Consider the following 13,610-nt stretch of genomic DNA (forward strand, 5'->3'; position numbering starts at 1 on the left):
TAGACACGTGAGCTAACTGCTTGTTAGTGAACTATGCGGGCATTGCATAGCATATTTCATTCATTTTGGCTAACGCTAGCTCTGTAGTAGCGGTTCTACTTGCTCATGTTAAGTGACTTCAATTGTCGCTGCTGCATTTGAGTCGCACAGCTCAGCTACAGTGTCTCTTTGAGTTTCTGTTTAATTAAAAGACAACGTGATATCGCTTATCCACCATTAGCCGCTGTGCCGTCAGCTAACGTTAGTCTGCCAATTGAATTAACGCTAGGTTAGCAAGGTAACGTTAATTTACACCAACTACTATGGATTATGAACATAAAGCGAAGGCAGTGGGTGACTGCTTGCTGGGTTACAAGACGGATGAGTCTGGCTGGAAAGTCTGCAAGAAATCGGTAAATGTTTTCTGTTATTATTGTCTGCTATGGAATCGTACGACATGTAATGTTAATATCCACTGTGCACTGACGCATGCTGTTCTCTGGTATGGTCACAGAGCACCAGCGGGTAGCTCCATTGTTCGGCGTTAACGTTTCTTGATTCATTGCTCACCGACTACGTTAGCTTGTGTCACGTGACGGAATTTTAGAATCAGCTCTTTAACGTTAAAGGAACTCTTGGTTCTGGAGAGCTCATTGATGTTAGTTCCTACAGATCTGCCAATGAGTGCTGGTGGCTCAGGGTCTGCTTGAGACACTCTTCCTCCCGTTTCCAAGTCACAATACATGAGATGGTGAATTAGTTTCAGGTTATCGATATTCAGCATATGTATTGTCAGTTTAACAGAGCTAAACTCAAGGTGTGATGCTCTCTCTACAGGAGATGATGATACAGTCCTCAACAACAAACAGTCAGAGGTGGAACAGACAACGCATGATGTCTGTTACAACACTATTTAAAACATCACTACAACACTGACCCTTTACAGTGCCAGCACCACTTAACATACTGCAAAAACTCCTGACAATGGTGCATCACCTCATACTGGCTTCTGTCACACTCCTCATGACTGCAGAAAGACACGACCTATGACCTCTTTTGCCGTTTTGAACTATGTTGTGTGTTTACCAGGGCTGTTCATTACACTAAAGCAAATGTAGCTCACTGTAAATTGTTTTCTTTGGCAGAATGACGTGGTTGTGTCTTGGCGTCCCTCTTCGGAGTTCCCAGGGAATGTGTGAGAAACCTCAACTTCTTTTGTTTTTCTCATCACGTTTAGATTTAATCAACAGTTGAACACAATGCCTCATATCTGTAGATGGAACATTTCAGGTCATGTGACGGTAAACACAAGAATCAGGACATCAGTCAGGGCTTGTGTTTACAAAGCTACCTTTCCTTCATAGTATGATATCTAAAACTGCAGACAGTTTAAAATCACCATGCTATATAATCTTTTACATGATATTCAAAAGACATTATTAGATGCTACCAGCAGATACTTTAATCCCACTTTTCAAGATACTTAGATTGTTAAATGTGGTTTGAACACAGTTTTTGTATGAAAGTCAGACATTTCAAGTTCTAATTGTCACAGAGTTGTGAGAGAATGTATGAGGGGTGAAATAAACATAAATTCATTGGTAAAAATAGAGGTGATAAAAATGCATGAGTTTCAAAAAATGCAACCATAAAAGATAGTTGTGAAATAAATAATAGAGTGATATGAACAGAGCCATGTTTCATAATTTCCCCTGTCTTACATTCATCATTCACAACACAATTTGTAATTTAGCATTTAAAAAAGCCCTCACATCGGAACAGGAAGAACTCTCCCAAAAAAAACCTTTAAGAGGGAGAGACCTTAGAGAGAGGAACAGAGGAGGATCCTCTATCAGCATGGACAGAAGTGCGATAGATGTCATGTGTACAGAATGAACAACATAACAGAGTTACAACACATTCGATGCATCATTTATTAAAATCCCTTTAATAGAATCCCTCATCAGGTGTTGTCTCATGCAAACCTGATGCAACTAAACAAGGGCCTCATTATTTGCATCAGGTGTGCTTGAGATAGAACATATCAAATGCCTGGACTGGCAGTGACGTTTGATTGGAAATATGGGTAAGTCAAGAGAATTTTCCAAAAAGAGATCATTGCGCCAATTGGAAAATTGGAAAATTCTGGAGTGGCCGTCACAGTCGCCTGACTTGAACCCCACAGAAAATCTCTGGTGGGATTTGAAGAAGGCGCTAGCGGCGGCAAACTCAAGAATATTGGAGAGCTGGAGGCCGTTGCCCATGAGGAATGGGCTAAGATTCCTCAAGAATGCTGACAGAACCTGGAGTCTGGCTTTGCATCAGGTCATAACAGCAAAAGGGTGCTCTAAGTCAGGGGTCTTCAATGTTTTTCAGGCAAAGGACACCCAAACTGATAGAGATGGAGCAGGGACCCCCGACGATATAAATATATTGTATAAAATTGTGTTTTATATTAAACTGGGTCTAGTGCCATGTATAAACATACCTCTTTATTGTGCATTCAATACTAAGCTACTCAAATAATACACAGGTTCATAAATTCATGTTTTTATTTTAAACATGTGCAAGGTACAGTGAGTAGGGTGGCCGTGCCACTGCCATTCGTAAACATACCTTGTCAGCTGATGCCAATATCAACATTGTCTGTCGATTGCATGATAATCATGCATACAAGCTATTCAAATAGATGATTTTACTTTAAACATAAATGTGGAAACTAAAAATAAGTGATGGCATATTAGTGCCACTGCTATGCATAAACATACCTGTTATCTTTCATAAAATACTTAACTATTAAAATAGTGGACACATTCATGTTTAGAGAAAAAAAAAGAATTACATTTTTTTTATTTTTTTTTATTGTCTAATCAACCAAAAATTTCGCGGACCCCCTGCAGTACCTCCGTGGACCCCCTAGGGGCCTCGGCCCCTTTGTTGAAGACCTCTGCTCTAAGTACTAAAGATGCTTGTCATGAAGAAGTTGAACCATTTTGAGACTGCAGTAGTCATTAACAGTGTCATTTTGTTTTGTCTTAAATTAGAACCACTTGTAGTATTGCTTGTGTTGAGCTATTTAAATTGTTCTTTGAGATTTTGCCAACAAACCTAATTTGCAATGGAGGTTGAATAAGTGCGTGTGCAACTGTATGTTTCCTCTTCAAGGGTGGAAACAAACTGATGAATAGTCCTTAATCTGTTATTGCATTATTTAATCTTAAAAGCTACATCCGTCTAACTGATGAAGGTGTTTTTGTAATAACCACATGATAACCTGGTTTTCCTTTGATTCAAAAGTATCAATGCATTGCCTTAATTACTGTGTCATATTACCTTTTAGTGCAAACAACGTTGTATTTCTCAGTGAAAGTATGTCAAAACCATTATCATATAACGATATAATAAATCAGATACCTTTTTCCCTCCATTCTTTGTCTTTATTAACATGCTTGTATTATTCCATATTGGGACGCTTTTGTGGGGTGAAGTTCTGCGTCTATATTTTCCCATAACCCCCTGACTAACTGGCTCTGCTGTTGAGATGAGAAGAAAGGAGAGGTCTCACTTGTGAAATCATCAGCTCACCAAAAAGTATTTTTCGTTCAGACTTATCGATTATGACTTATAAGAAACTTATGAACACATCTCTGGTAAACACAAAATGTAAAGAGGGGATTTTGTGATTCTTTACGGAGAAAACTATTTTTACGGATCTGTCTATCAAATCAACTAATCAATCAGTCAAAAAAACACTCTTTAAATGTATATGTGACACTTATTCACCCCAATGATACGTTGTCATTTATTTATTATCCCTGGACTTTCATAGCTCTTGTGTGTCAGCAAGATTTCTGCTCGTGTTCAAAACCTTATGTTCAAAACATATTGGTGTTTTCTGAGAATAAAGAATAAAGTCGTAATAAATAAATCCCCCTGCCTTATAAAACAAGCTAACAAAACACTTGTGATTAGGCATAACTCTCACTGTCATGTCTGATTGTCTACACAAATGTTAACTTCACCACCAAGTACAGGCTATAGATCCACTGTTCATAAACATTCAAACAGCAGTGTTTGTGCTAATGAACCATAACTATTCCATAAGCACCCTTTAATCCCAAAAGAGATAAGCCAACTCAAATTTTAACACGGTCATTAGAAATCCAAGAAACCATTAAAGAGCATCTGCAGTTTCTATAATGTGTTCTATTGTTGTGCATTTATCAACGAGTAGGAAATCAGTCTTCATACAGTTCTAGTGTGTAAAAGGGCTCCAGTGAACCTGACTGAACCTCTTTGGAGAGGCCTGGAAGTACTCACCAACTGTGGTCAGAACAACCTGGAGCTGAACAAGCTTAAAACCCCCCCCCCCCATACTCAACAGCACAGTGTGGAGACTAGGGCTGGGCGGTACAACCGGTATACCGCCCGCTCTCTCTCTCGCTCGCTTGTGTTGTGAGTGATGAATGTGCGACGAGGAAAATTATGAAACATGGCTCTGTTTTTAATATCAAAGCTCATCAATTACATTATTATCAATGGATTTTTAAAAACTTTTTCCCCTCATAAGATCCAACTTTCTCTGGTCCGACAGCGATACCTGGGATTTGGGTATCTGCTGGTACCGATCCAATAGCAGTTGAGCTCGATGCCTCACTGTGTGGACGTGACTGGGATCATTCTTTTATGTGTGAGGCAACATCAGGCTTGACTTAAACTTTGCTTTCTTAAAACTCCATAAAACAATATAACAAATAAATACCTAAATATAAATGTACTGAATTGTTATTTACCAAAATGATAGTATCCGACACCAGATTGACCCATAGTCCCCGATACCTGATCCTTTTGAGGCAGTATCTCCGATACCAGTAGCAGTGCATCTCTCATAAGAACAGACATGTAGTTAGATGACAGACCCATGCTCTTGTATGGATGACATTTTATAATATCATTGTAACAGGGAAATTGATAGTTAAGTAAGCTACACTTAATAGTTCATTTATTGTCAACAAACGATGAAATTATAATTAATGTTTACTAATGTTATTTTAAAGTATATTGTTGCACACATTATAACATTGTGTATACTGTATTAAGTATTTTTTATGATTACTAAATGATTTGTAACCCTTTAAGAAATTGATTGTAAAATATCTAGCAACACTATGGACCAGATATTTGCATCCCTGTTATTGCTAATGGATGGTTTATAAGTCATTTAGCAATTGGTTGGCTACCATAAAATAGCAACTGATGATTCAAATGCCTTGTAAAATGGTGAATAAATGCTTTGTAAAATAATCTATAAACACTATTTAGATAATTGGTTTCTCCTCCATCTATCTGTATATGTTGAGACGTTTCAAAAACCATTTCTTAAATGTTTACACCTAATTTTGTAATCATTAACAATAAACAGTAAATTGGTAAATTACTAATGGAATCAAGGGTAATTGTTTGTCTTTTACCAGCTTAGATAACACATCATTTATAAAGTCATTATTTCATATTTCACAAACTAATGTTAAAATAACACAATTTATAGCATTTCTAATCATTTCATTAGTTAGAATGTCATTGTTTAAGTTTAATTTGCTATCAATTGACCATGTTATGTTTAAGGAAGGTGTGGTCCTAACCAATATCTGTGTGGAGGGGTTAAATCATGTGCCTGTCCAATAACGTATCATCTCATTTGCAGCAGATAGACTGCTCTCCTGACCATGTCCTCGTCTGTCTTCCGCTGCAGTTATAAGGGGGAGGGGGTTGTCAGTGGCAGCCCAGAGAGAGTGTGGCAGTGTCTCAAACCAGTACCCAATGGGCTCAGAGTCAAGTGGGACAATAATGTCAAAAAGTTTGCGCTTTTGGAACAAATCACAGAGGTGTGTTACTAATTTCTCTCTTCTGATTACAGGATATTTTGTCATGACCATTCTGTATATGTTAACCCAGGTTTCAGTCCATACAGTAGTATTAATCAAAGATGTATGATTGTAATAATCGATTATTATTACCATTATTATTGATGCACCACGTGAGATACTGTTGGCTGGTGTAATATACGGTGTTTTTCATTTATTCACTATTATAAATGTAGTGAAATAAAAAAACATTTCCTTCTGAAATGCAATGGAGTAGGAAGTAGCATCTAAAAATGTAGGAAAGCACGGTACTTGAGTAAATGTACTTAGTTACATTCCATCGCTGATTACCACCATGCTGTACCAAGAAAGAGTGCAGTGGAAGTCCTACTACACTGCAAACACAGTGTCTAGCCATAAACTGGCAGAAGAGGACGTTGATTTACCCTGGTGTGGATATGAGTTTGGTCGCCATGAGAGCAAAGCTGTCTCACGCCAAGCGGGATGCACTGAACTCTTTGTTGTCCCACATTGTGCCTACAGAGTGGTGATGGTTCTGTTAGTGATGCGCCCTCTCGGCATGATGTCCACAAACCGTATGGTTGACCCCTGGGACTCCTCCAACTGAGAAAGATGTGGTCGTTCGGGGCCCTGCACCTCAATCCAGTTTGGCACAAAAGGTGAATGGTGACTCCCTCCCTGAATGCACTCAGACCTGGCATACTGTGGGTTTCCCTTAGGACAGTGACGTCACACATATCGGTGTGCTAAGACGGGTCCATCTCTGGATGGATGGGATGTGTCTCATGTTGTGAGGAAAATGTGGAATCCTCCATCCCTCCATGTAAACTGTCTGGAGATATCCACAGTGCTAAAAGTACAGAACCGCTTTGTTTCAAACAGACATGGTGAGGACAGGAAATATGACAGCGGCAGCACATATCAACAAACGGTGCAGGTATTCAGCATGGCTGCTGGAAATAGCCAGGAGCCTGCTGCTTTGGTGGCTCACACAGACACCTACCACCATGTATGCTGTATACCACTCTGCAGACCTAACGTCTCACGGAGGTTCATCCCACAACTAGTGTAAATTGAGTCTCATGTTCATTTAGATATTGTGGATCCAATGTCATGTCCCATGCCTATCATGTTAACATACCTGCAAACGTTGGTTGATAACTGTTTGGCCCATCTACAGCTGAAGTGTATGCTGCAGCCACGGAGGGTACGAAGGGAGAATTGTTTTTGCTGAGATGATAGTCTCTGACTTCTGTAGCTCCATGTTATTTTTGCTGCGATGAGTAAAGAATGGGGGCAAACCGCCGCTCGCCAAGTGCTTTGCCAAAGTTCATCCCACTTTTCAATTGGAGATGACGTGGTGGTGGCTCAGTCAAAACAGCGTCTGTCTCACTGTCTGTGCAAACAGTGCCACGGGAGTGGAGCCTTTGCAGAGCGTTTTATCCTCTTACATGGCCCACCTCAGAGGGATGGCAGTGGCATTCTGGGTTTCTGCGCGTCCTTCATCCGTTTCTACTCACCCTCATTCTGTGTTAAATATGCTGAGACAGCGGATGATATGCACATGTCGAACAGTGGACATATGCTCATCATGGATTAGTGGGCTGCATGGACTCCATTATAAGACATAGTCTTTGTCCCACTCTTCTACAGCGGCAGTGCTGTATATAGTGTAACATATTGTTTCACCACACAAGCTGACGTGTTGTTAACTGTGGCACAGTCAGTGAAATGCTGTATGTTGTCTTGTGGACCTTGGTGTCACAGTGACTACATCAGCTTTGCCCTTTAACCCAATAGCTACAGCTCCAAACAGATCCACATACAAAAGAAAAGACAGAAAATGTAGCCCGGTCCAGCTTTAATTGCATACATGTGATACGACAGTTGTTATTAATTAGCTTTTGCTTTGTTCGACCGAGTCTTTGAGACCATTCCCTTGTCTCCCTCTCTCTCCAGGACATCTCTATCTGCCGAACAGTCACGCCCTCAGCAGCTATGGGTATCATAGCTCCACGGGACTTTGTAGATGTTATTTTAGTGAAGCAGTACGAAGATGGCACCATTTCATCAAATGGTGCGTAGCGACTCATTCCTGTCTCCTCTACTTCCTGTTTGTTTCCTTTGTACTTCCTGAGATTCATTGTGCCATGCAGCAGAGGCTGGACTGTTTTACCTGTGGAAGTGACTGTGACAAGGCTGTATGATATTTAACTATGTTGCCGATACACTACAAACATGAACAGAATAAATACATTAAATGTCACACATTAAGGATTGACCGATGAATAGGAACTCAAGAATTGAACCTGCATTCACACTGTAGGAACCTAGTTGAAGTCTTAAGTTAGTACTTATTGATAAGTCTGCCGTACTAAATGAACCAGTGTTAACCACCACCATTTCATACACAGATAAAAAATATATATAAAAAAATGAATTTGCCCTGCGGTATGAAATTTGACTGACTGGTAGAACTTAAAGATGCTGATCACGCAAATCAGTTTCAAATTTCCAATGATTTACCGGTCACATTTCCACATGTGTGCTGCTGGCCCATGGTAGTAATACACCTTAAAAACATTTGGAACAACTAACTTAATCAGACACTGATCATGTTGTAGTTCATTCCCATCAAGCTGCTCAGAGTAATCTGAGTAAAGCTCTGCTGCAGTGTTAGTTCATTTGGTGTTGCTCCAAAATGATTTTGGTAAAAGCGTGGCTATAATCAGCCATGTACAGACAAAAGGCAACCTATTACTTTAAGGGTCACTGCAGGTGAATATGATAAACATGTTAGTTAATACAGATCACCATGAAACTTCCCCAGTTGATTACTTGCATTAAGACAATTGTTTTTTGTATTACAACTTTTCTGAAATGTTATGTTTAAATACTCACGCGTAAACATGTATTTTGGATGTTTTCTTTTCACTAGTCTGAAAGTAGCCAAATAGCCCAGTCTCAATTTGATCTGTGCATAAAGGTTTTTTGTGTCTGGAGTTTCTCATTTTAATGGAAAGGAAATTCTACAGGCACTCTGTTTAGTTTTGGTTGAGAGCCACAGATCTCACAATATCAGCATAATGTAGACAAATGTGCATGTGTGTTTTGTGTCCTCTCAAACAGCCACCAACGTGAGTCACCCGGGCTGTCCGCCCCAGTCTGGCTACGTGAGAGGACTTAACCATCCATGTGGTTGCATCTGTGTCCCCATCTCAGGGTGAGTACACTGACACCAAGTAAGTCCAGTGTGTGGTTTGTTCCTCTCCACTGTAGGACGCATTTTCTCTTGTTCTCTCAGAATAGAGAAACGAGAGTGTCGGAAAGCTGAGCGCAGGTGGCAAAAAACAAATCTCCAGGTTCACTGTGACATCTATAAAGAGACTTCGCAATTATAATTTGGAACTTAGAAATGCAATCTTCTCTGACAACCAAAAACAATAACTATACACGTGCCTTATTGGCTACCGTCGACATGCTAACAAACCCTCCAGTGTCAGTAGCTGCTGAGCTCCAATCCACCTCAATTTGCCTCCTTTTTCACTGACAAAATTCAGAAAATTAGACAAGCAGGCAGTGCCTCCACACCAACCACAGGATATGTGTTGTCCCCTTCTCTGAATGACATCCATTCAAATATCATGACACAATTTCATTCAATCGACCGTAGAAGCCTAGAAGACATTATACAACATCTGAAGTTTGAATCCTACTTGAAGGGCCGAGAATACTTTGTCTGTAGCTGATTACACATCAGAGCTGACTAAAATGACATGTGGTGTTCCCCAAGGTTCAATACTGGGGCCTCTTCTGTTCAACATCTACATGCTTCCACTAGCTCAGATTATGGAAAACAACAAAGTGTGTTGTCATAATTATGCAGACGACACACAAATCTACATAACTATGTCACCAGGGGACTATAATCCCATACAAGGGCTGGGTAACTGCATTGAACAAATCAACAACTGGATGTGCCAGAATTTTCTTCAATTAAACAAAGATAAAACAGAAGTAATTGTTTTTGGTACCAAGGACGAACAATTGAAAATCACCGCTCAGCTTCAATCACTGATGTTAAAAACCACAAACAAGCCAGAAATCTAGGTGTAGTTGTGGATTCAGACCTCAACCTGAACAGCCATAACAAGACAATTACAAAATCAGCCTCCTATCACCTGAAGAATATATCAAGGATTAGAGGACTTATGTCTCAATAGGATTTTAAAAACATGTCCACGCATTTATCTTCAGCAGACTGGACTACTGTAACGGTGTGTTTACAGGTCTCTGTAAAAAGTCAATCAGAAAGCTGCAGCTGATTCAGAACACTGCAGCTCGAGTCCTCACTAAGACCAGGAGGGTGGATCACATCACTCCAGTTCTGAGGTCTTTGCACTGGCTTCCTGTCCAACAAAGAATTTACTTTAAAATCCTGCTGTTGGTTTACAAAGCACTGAATGGTTTAGGGCCAAAATACATCTCTGATCTGCTGCTACCTTATGAACCATCCCGACCCCTCAGGTCGTCTGGGACCGGTCTACTATCTGTTCCCAGAGTCAGAACTAAACATGGAGAAGCAGCGTTCAGTTGTTCTGCTCCACATATCTGGAACAAAGTCCCAGAAAGCTGCAGGTCTGCTGAGACCCTCAACTCATTTAAATCAAGATTGAAGACTTTTCTGTTTGCTGCTTTAATTCAACCACATTCAAGGATGTTAATCAATTTCTGCATTTTACTACTGTATTTTATTTCTTACACTGCTTTTTATTGTTTCAATGAATGTTCTTAATTGTTTTTAAATCTCCTTTTCTTTTGCCTTATGTTTTGATGCTTTTAATGGTTTTATGTGAAGCACTTTGAATTACCTTGTTGTTGAAATGTGCTATACAAATATACTTGCCTTGCCTTGTTTCTTCTAGAGAGCCCAACAAAACCCAGGTGTTCAGCTTCTTCCAGACGGACCTGGGTGGCTTCCTCCCTCGCTCCGTGGTCGACTCCTTCTTCCCCTCCAGCATGGCTGAGTTCTACAGCAACCTGGCCAAGGCTGTCAAATCCCTCAAGGACCTTTGACAGTAAGAGTTGAGACATGTACCTTCAAACCTGAGCCCTACTACTGGTCAGGTTTGTTGTATTTTAAACAGTCCAAACTCAACAGCAATCAGCACACTGAGATCGCTGACTTCAAATAGAACCAACCCACGATTTTTGTTTGTACATTCCTATAGTCCCGCGTTGCTGCAGGAGGAATCCAGTGAATCTTCAACAGTCAACCCTCTTATTGAAAGCAGTTCACGCACTGAGATGTCCCAAAATCAGAATGAGGGCTTGCATTTGACTAAACCTGCATTTCAAACTCCAGTCTCTTTAGATCCCCATCAGTGGGATGAATTAATTTCCTTCAGTCTGAAGAACGCATATAGAAGTAATAATCTATATTTGTACATGTGTTTAATGATAGAACATCTGTGCTTTTTACCACGCTGATGAGACACTAGACATTTCCTCTTCTTATTATCGCATACTTCAGTGTGTACAGTAAGCATGCATGTTGCATGGACCTTATTTACCCTCTGCTGGTATCAGGTTGTTGGTTTGGAGTTTTGGCTCATACCTCACATTTAGTTGTTTCTGTTGTACTTGAACTGCCATTTGCTCATCTCCAACTCACCTGTTAACCGTGATTATCTGCCTCTTTAATCCGTCACACTGAAGCACAGGTGGGGGAATAGGGCGTGTTTTATGCTGCTCTATTGAGCAGAAAAGTGTCTTCTCCTTTTTTTCATGGCATCAGTTTCCAAGTACATTTCCCTTTTTCTTCTTCTTCATATACAGTCCCTGAAACTCCTCATGCAGAGTCAAGATTAGAACCCTACCAGCTGACTAACTAGGCTCACAAAAGTGGTCACCAGCTGACACGAGAACTTTCATAATAAAAGGCATGTGGTGTGGTCACATGTTTTAAGATACAATAAGATAAAACTGTAATGTAAAACAATAAAACTACACTATAAGCTGCTTTCAGTAGCTTGTACTGTAAAAGTGAGTACTATCACTAAGATGAAACTATTCCAAGGCATAATTATGAGCAATGCAAGGACTCAAGATCAGACAGACTTAAGTCAAAAGTAACCTGGCAGAGATGTATTGGAAATGGTGTAAAGGAGACTTGTTTATTGTATAGAGATGTCTCAATAATATCAGAACCCTTTAGATTGCATTGAACAAACAGACTTATTATATTTTCAAGTGTGTTTGTGGGTAGTTTAGTGTACGTGATGTAGAGACAAGTATCTTTATTGCTGTTGGTGAGTGAAGAGAGGTTAACTCCTTGGCGAATGTCAAACTTGAGGTACGCTTTTATTTTGGTAGCGTGCATTCATCATGTTGCTCTTGTCATGTTTGGACCAAGTCCCCAGGAAGAGCGGCAGTCTTTGTGGCAAATTTGACGTAGTGGCCAACAGTGGAATTCCAACTTCTGGGTCGGTCACATGACGCCATGGGGCCCAAAAATACTTTTCCTCAGACTTAGGCTGCAGTCGAATTGTCCTTTTTGCTTAGGAAGGTTCCTAACTGAATTAAATGACGTGGAAGTATCGAAGTGGCCGCCATGATAAGAGCTGTTTGAATTCTCTAAATGCGAAGGAAAGGTGCTTCAATGCTTCCTGTATTAGCTCCTTTAGCATAGGAAACACTGGACCTTCCTTTACGAAAGGAAAGAATATAATGCCGACCCACAATTCCTTGCGGCGGCAACATTTACAGTGACGCACCATTCGGTCCATGAAAACAAACGATGTGTTTATCTTACACAGATTTAACAATTATACTCATACAGTCATAAAGTAATGGAATTCATGTTGATGAATATGAACAGACAGCGACAATCCTTTAGTTTAATTTCATATGTATTTATTTACTTTGAACATGTAACAAATAAGTTTAAAACGGAAAATGAAATAAAATGAACAGTAAATATAGAGAACTGTCGAACAAATTCTCGTTCTCAATAACAAGAAGCATCAGTAAATTCCATAAAGGTCAAGGTGAAGTGGTTAGGATCGACGCTAGGAGCCTTACATTGGAAAAGAGACACGTGTAACTCAGTGGATAATTGTCTTTGAGGTGAATCAACGTCCCAGTATGAACACTTGAATGGCCCTTGTTTAAATGATTAGGTTCTAAAAGTTGTAAAATGCACTAACAGCTGAATGCAAAGTGATTTCCCTTCCTCTGTCCATGTGAATGAGTCTGAGGGCTGGGAGGCGGGTTAAAGGAAACGCTAGTGCGCTTGTTCTATGGGCCCAGTGATGGAGGAGATCTCTGATATATGTAATGTTCACTAAACTAGCTAGCATTGATGAACTTTATGAGGTTTCTCAACTCAGATCCCAGTGGTGGAAAGTAGAATTATACTGACACGTATCATAAAGTCCAAATGAATGCTGCTTCAGTGTTTTTACATGTAGATCGTCAAAGACCAGGACCAGTACGCTATTTATCAGTCCAGTTCCTCTTCAGGCCAACTCACTGGCTACACATTGTAGCTCATGATAGTTGTGTATTGGGGGAAAAGAAATGGGAGAAGTACTTGTGGAACTTGAAGTGGGATTGTATATAATGACAGTACTTCCACTAAGACATACCTGGACAGGATCCACACTAACCATTAGCTTGATTTAATCATGTTGTCCTGTCATTTAACGCGAGGACTCATTTTCAGGTTTGACAGACGGGGTGAAC

The 13,610-nt window shown here is 40.0% G+C and overlaps 1 protein-coding gene across 1 annotated transcript; it reads left to right on the plus strand.

Annotated features, from left to right (window-relative positions):
• Window positions 1-302: 302 nt before the first annotated feature.
• stard5 (StAR related lipid transfer domain containing 5) lies at window positions 303-10,940 on the plus strand (the record flags this gene model as incomplete). Its single annotated transcript, XM_079285933.1, has 6 exons — window positions 303-392; window positions 1,125-1,174; window positions 5,732-5,864; window positions 7,824-7,941; window positions 8,994-9,087; window positions 10,790-10,940. The coding sequence occupies 6 exons, from the start codon at window positions 303-305 to the stop codon at window positions 10,938-10,940; spliced, it is 636 nt and encodes a 211-aa protein (XP_079142059.1).
• Window positions 10,941-13,610: the final 2,670 nt, after the last annotated feature.

The sequence above is a fragment of the Melanostigma gelatinosum genome (genome assembly GCF_949748355.1).
Source record: "Melanostigma gelatinosum genome assembly, chromosome: 2".
NCBI classification, from domain to species: domain Eukaryota; kingdom Metazoa; phylum Chordata; class Actinopteri; order Perciformes; family Zoarcidae; genus Melanostigma; species Melanostigma gelatinosum.